This window comes from Monopterus albus, unplaced genomic scaffold (assembly GCF_001952655.1).
Source record: "Monopterus albus unplaced genomic scaffold, M_albus_1.0 scaffold147.1, whole genome shotgun sequence".
NCBI lineage: Eukaryota > Metazoa > Chordata > Actinopteri > Synbranchiformes > Synbranchidae > Monopterus > Monopterus albus.
Window position 1 is genome coordinate 1,210,214 of NW_018128027.1, and position 6,616 is coordinate 1,216,829.

Below are 6,616 nucleotides of genomic sequence, written 5' to 3' on the forward strand. Positions count from 1 at the left end.
ATCACACAATGGGGGAAAGAAACCTGTGTTTCAGCCATAAGGATCTCTGAGCAACTACTCAAAAATACCTAAAGCAGGGCAATGTACAGTATTTGAGAGAGATCAGGAACAAGATATTAGACATGAGCCTATTTACAATGCATTTCACACCCAGGAGCTGAAATATTGCACCTCAGTAGATTATTGCATAGTCCCTCATAATTTCACCGAGCTTATCACTGCAGTGATGTGTTGTGGGGAGGAATGACCTGCGGTAACGCTCCTTCTTACACTGGGGATGTAACAGTCTCGTGCTAAAAGAACTATTCAGAGCCACCACTGTGTGGTGCAGGGGATGGGAGGAGTTATGCATGATGGATGTAAGCTTTACCAGCATCCTTCTGTCTGGCACCTCCTTGATGGAATCCAGGGGGCAGCCCAGGACAGACCCAGCTCTCTTAACCAGTTTGTTGAGTCTCTTTCTGTCCCTGACCGTTCCTGATGACCTTAAATGTGCTCTATAGCCTTTTTCAAGTCTAATCTGAAACACCTAATCTTTCCTGTTCCTCTGACTGATCAGTTTCTCTGCCACGCTTCTGTTTCATTTGTTGCATTCAGGGCAACTTACTGACTGTGACTGCTCAATAGTCATATTGTTTCCAGTCTTCTTTTATCGTTATCTCTTTGTTTTTATTTTCATTTTATGTATTTTATTTCATTTTAACAATGTTTCTTGTATCTTTATTTTGTCTTAATTGATTTTATTTTGGTTTTAATATTTATTGTTTTGAATGTTACTAGTGCTTTTCGTTGTTTATGTAAAACACTTTGTATTATCTTTATGTATGAAAAACATTGTTATTATTCTACCATAATATAAAAAGCTGATAGAAAATAAATTCAAAAGTTTGTTGTCTTTGCGTTGATTGCTGATGCGTTTAAGGGCAGTGACTGTTTAGACTTCGTTAAAAAGAAACTGGACATCTATTTACTCTTATGACATTAGCAGCGTTAAGTGTGGACCTATAGCAAATGTATTTTTGGGTGACGCGTAACACTTCATTTTAGAAAACGCGCGACAACAGTTAAATGTGGCGAAGTAAAAAAAAAAAAAACGCTTTTAATACAATTTCCTCCGCTACATAAAGTACCCCCGAGAAACACGCGATCGACACGTCATTCAAGGCAAGTGGGCGGCGTGGCGTCAAATGAATGAAGTGGCGGCGACGGAGCACGAGTCTTTACGGGGCACCGAGTGGAATGAAGTGATGCTGTGACGCGGATTTTCTTTTGTTACAGGAAAAATATTCGGATACTGATAAAGAGAAATCACTTAACGTCTTTAGAGTAGAATGGCACGAGGAGAGGGCGCGGAGCAGTACGCGGCGAGTTTACTATCAGTTAAACCTATAAACACAGAGATCAAGACAGTAAAGGTAAGTCCAGACATGCAGGACTATTTGATTTGTGGTGTTACTGGAGTGGCTGTCTGTGTTGTCCCTGTTTAATCGGGTGTGTAATAAAGGCGCCTGAATTGAACGTTTGGTAGATTGTGGTCGCTGCTTCCTTTCTCGGACCCTCCCCCGACTTGTGCTCAGGATTTGAAATTTCACCGGTTTGTCTGTGTGTCTTCTGGCAACTGTTCGGTTCTGATTTGACTTATTTAAAGGATCCACGTCTACATTAAAGGTAGTGTTTTAGAGAATATATTCAAACCTCATAGTCCTGCCAAACAGCAGCTTTTACTTTTCACAAGACGTGACGTGACGTGGTGCTGTTGCTTGAGAGCTGATTCACTGTGTCTTATATTGAGCAGGGCTGTTGGTATAAAGCATTTAAATCTATCATGTCAGTACAGAGACTTGTTTGTGTGTTAGTTCAGTCTGGAAGCCTTAAAGGACTTAAATTAACTGTACGTGCCTAGAAAAACTCAAACTGTCATAATTGGACATGTACTGTATATTATAGGAGGAAATTGGTCATCATTTTGTTCATATACAGCCCAAAATACCTTCCACATCATTTCATCGTTACGTTTAATCATGGATCTGCAACTCTTTTGAATCAGTAATCTTTCAAGCAAAATGCTTCAAGTTAATTAATCAAATCAATAATAATAATAATGATGATCTCCCATTTAGATGTTTATTCTCTACTTTCCGTGTGCCTTTATTTAGTTGTGTTTTTAGTTCCATAGCATGGTCTCTGGATACTGGTGAGTGTGACGTGGAGAATATTTCGTGAGGAGGTATCAGTTGTTTCCCAAAGGGAGGGGTGTTGTAAGGTGTCTGCTGACATCATCACACTCTTATAGGCGATTGGCTGTGGCTGCTGACTGTCACACTACCTCACTGCCCACATCAACATCCTATTGCTAGAGCCAATCGTTGCGCTGTAGTCTTTGTGATGTAGAAGAGTGTGTGAACCACAGTAACCTCATGGCTTCACACCACTTGCAGCATATAGGCTTGTACTGCTTCACCACTGAGGGGATTCTCATCTGACATTCTGAGCAACAGGGTGAGGGACATTAGCTAATCTCAGCCCAAACAGCTCATTTAAAATCAGTTTGCAAGGGCAGTGATTAAGCAGCACACCTTAATTTATAGTTCTTCAGGGAATGTGAGGATTCTAGTGTTTACAGCTAGACGCACAAACTGTTATAAAGCCAAACTAACTGCATTGTGCATCTTTCCTGTCCTCCCCTCTTCTTCTCTTCCAGTCAAAGGACCAGAGAAAACATCTGTCTGTGTGCAGCAAACTCTGCTATGCCATTGGTGGGGCTCCATACCAGATCACAGGCAGCACTCTGGGGTTCTTCCTCCAGATCTACCTGCTAGATGTGACTCAGGTGATTGACCAGAGTGAAATCCCACTTTTCAGCCTTATTTTTGGAGCTACTTGTAGAAACACAGTGTTCCTGTTGTAGCCCAAGTCTTTGACCTATTAAGAAATAAAGACATTTTATATAACTTGAAATGGTTGCCAGAAGTGGCAAAGTTAACAAAGATAATTTATTTTTAGAATATGCTAATTATAAACTAGTGTTGTCACGATACTGGAATTTCTAACTTCGATACGATACCTTGAAAAATATCGATACTCGGTACCATTTTCGATACCATGGAGAAAAAAACTGCTACAATATTGAGGGGGTAATTTTTTTTTATTCAAAGATAAATATAACAAGTCTAGAACATGACAATGAGGTATAGTTTACATGATCAAAAATGCCTTGAGGTAGTGTTCAAAAGCCTCTCAGATTGCCATACATTCAAAAACCAATCAAGTGCAAGTAAAAAAAAAAGTGCAGTCTTTTGTATTTCCAAGTAAAATCAAATCCAAACACAACATCACCAATATACTTAAACTTCAAGCAAAAACAAAATCAGTGCAATCTTATGCATCAAGTAACAAATTAGTAAACAATAGAATTTGTTACTGCAATTATATGCAGATGTTCTCTACAGTGAGTAGAGTGAGATTGACGCCCATTACTAGATCCTGTTTTGCAACTTTCAGATTTTGAACTAGGAAAACCAGCATGTCAATGTGTTCCTCCCTAAGTCGTGCCCTTCTTGCACTGCAAATGAGCCCTGATGTACTAAATACACGCTCTGAAGCTGAACTTGAAGATGCACAGATACTTCTTAGCAAACTGGGCAAGGTGAGGTAAAGTTGTCTCATGTGTCCTCCACCATGTAAGTGGCTCCTCTTCTGCACTGATTTCAGGCATCTTTTCATATACTGAGAACTCATTTTTGAGTTCTGTTTCTGCACCCTCATCTTCTTCTCTGGATGATGGACCCTCTCCATGTTCACACTGTTTTCCCCCTGAATGCTTGTTAACAGTCTCTTCAGATCTGATTTAGTTTTTTTTGCTGGTTGCTGCTTGTCATCTGGAGATGATGTTTGCTGACTTTGGCTCCCTGCTTCTTGCAAATTGACACTGACCGTAAGATTCTGTTTAACCTCCCCTCTTAGGGTTACAAAACTGTCCTTGAACCTTGGGTCAAGAAATGTGGCTGTGTTTAATATCAGCTGCAGTTGTGTGCCCTCATATCTCTGTCTGAGATCTTCTCTGATGTTGTCTTTAAGTTGACGTTTTAGATTGCTGTCACCTTCCTCAACTGTCAAAGTAGAGAAGATCTTCCAACACAGAGGCAGGACTGCAGAGAGAGTGGTGTGTTTTTCACCACTAAGGGCATCCGTGAAAGAGCTGATGGGGCTCAATACCTCTTTTACAGTCTCAAGAACTGTAATATCTGAATCTTTGGGCATGAGGTGCCATTTCTTCCAATCATCAGCTAGAACTGAACAGACAGCTTGCTGCTGTTCTAGAAATCTCTCCACCATTTGATAAGCTGAATCCCAGCGTGTGGGCTCATCATGGATCATTCTGTGTTCAGGCACTTGCAAATCTTTTTGTTTTTTCTTCAGCTGTCTCAACATCGTCGGTGACCTGCTAAAAACAGACACTGTCTTTCTTAACCTCGACAGTGCCCCAGACACACGGTCTATATCCAGGCCCTTGTTAATGGCTAGGTGCAAGTTACAGTGCCTTGCGAAAGTATTCGGCCCCCTTGAACTTTGCGACCTTTTGCCACATTTCAGGCTTCAAACATAAAGATATAAAACTGTAATTTTTTGTGAAGAATCAACAACAAGTGGGACACAATCATGAAGTGGAACGAAATTTATTGGATATTTCAAACTTTTTTAACAAATAAAAAACTGAATAATTGGGCGTGCAAAATTATTCAGCCCCTTTACTTTCAGTGCAGCAAACTCTCTCCAGAAGTTCAGTGAGGATCTCTGAATGATCCAATGTTGACCTAAATGACTAATGATGATAAATAGAATCCACCTGTGTGTAATCAAGTCTCCGTATAAATGCACCTGCACTGTGATAGTCTCAGAGGTCTGTTTAAAGCGCAGAGAGCATCATGAAGAACAAGGAACACACCAGGCAGGTCCGAGATACTGTTGTGGAGAAGTTTAAAGCCGGATTTGGATACAAAAAGATTTCCCAAGCTTTAAACATCCCAAGGAGCACTGTGCAAGCGATAATATTGAAATGGAAGGAGTATCAGACCACTGCAAATCTACCAAGACCTGGCCGTCCCTCTAAACTTTCAGCTCATACAAGGAGAAGACTGATCAGAGATGCAGCCAAGAGGCCCATGATCACTCTGGATGAACTGCAGAGATCTACAGCTGAGGTGGGAGACTCTGTCCATAGGACAACAATCAGTCGTATACTGCACAAATCTGGCCTTTATGGAAGAGTGGCAAGAAGAAAGCCATTTCTTAAAGATATCCATAAAAAGTGTCGTTTAAAGTTTGCCACAAGCCACCTGGGAGACACACCAAACATGTGGAAGAAGGTGCTCTGGTCAGATGAAACCAAAATCGAACTTTTTGGCAACAATGCAAAATGTTATGTTTGGCGTAAAAGCAACACAGCTCATCACCCTGAACACACCATCCCCATTGTCAAACATGGTGGTGGCAGCATCATGGTTTGGGCCTGCTTTTCTTCAGCCGGGACAGGGAAGATGGTTAAAATTGATGGGAAGATGGATGGAGCCAAATACAGGACCATTCTGGATGGAAACCTGATGGAGTCTGCAAAAGACCTGAGTACTGGGACGGAGATTTGTCTTCCAACAAGACACTGATCCAAAACATAAAGCAAAATCTACAATGGAATGGTTCACAAATACACATATCCAGGTGTTAGAATGGCCAAGTCAAAGTCCAGACCTGAATCCACTCGAGAATCTGTGGAAAGAACTGAAAACTGCTGTTCACAAACGCTCTCTATCCAACCTCACTGAGCTCGAGCTGTTTTGCAAGGAGGCATGGGCAAAAATTTCAGTCTCTCGATGTGCAAAACTGATAGAGACATACCCCAAGCGACTTACAGCTGTAATCGCAGCAAAAGGTGGCGCTACCAAGTATTAACTTAAGGGGGCTGAATAATTTTGCACGCCCAATTTTTCAGTTTTTTTATTTGTTAAAAAAGTTTGAAATATCCAATAAATTTCGTTCCACTTCATGATTGTGTCCCACTTGTTGTTGATTCTTCACAAAAAATTACAGTTTTATATCTTTATGTTTGAAGCCTGAAATGTGGCAAAAGGTCGCAAAGTTCAAGGGGGCCGAATACTTTCGCAAGGCACTGTATGCCCAAAGCAGGGGACCCATGTGAAGTTTTGCTGAAATGCTTTCATGTTTGCTGAAGTATTATCAGTGGTGCTTCCAGCCATGTATGACATGTCCAGCTTCCATGCATCTTGTATCATTTCTTCCGATGCTTCCCTTAAGCATTCTGCTGTGTGCTCAGAGTTGAGCCCAGTACAGCCCAAACACCAGCTCGGCATGTTCCAGGTTTCAGTGATAAATTGCAGTGTTACTGCCATGAACGTGGAAGCGGCCCTGCTTGTCCACAGATCAGTGGTGCATGAAAAAAAGGGTTTCCTTCCAAGATGGTTCATGACTATTTCTTTCGTTTCGTTATATAGGGCTGGGATTTCAGTGTGCATGAAAAAGTTCCGTGAAGGAAGGGCATACCTGTTGTTCAAATGTTCAAGAAGTTGTTTGAAGCCAGGTTTCTCAACAGTATACACAGGAA

At 41.2% G+C, this 6,616-nt stretch overlaps 1 protein-coding gene across 1 annotated transcript in view; it reads left to right on the plus strand.

Moving 5' to 3' along the window:
* The first annotated feature begins 1,138 nt into the window (after positions 1-1,138).
* Positions 1,139-6,616, plus strand: part of LOC109968308 (sodium-dependent lysophosphatidylcholine symporter 1-B-like) — an 18,969-nt gene continuing 13,491 nt past the window's right edge. The window contains exons 1-2 of the mRNA XM_020614473.1: positions 1,139-1,415; positions 2,702-2,830. Coding sequence (XP_020470129.1) covers positions 1,332-1,415; positions 2,702-2,830 — 213 coding nt within the window. The 5' untranslated portion in view covers positions 1,139-1,331. The remainder of the gene's footprint in view (positions 1,416-2,701; positions 2,831-6,616) is intronic.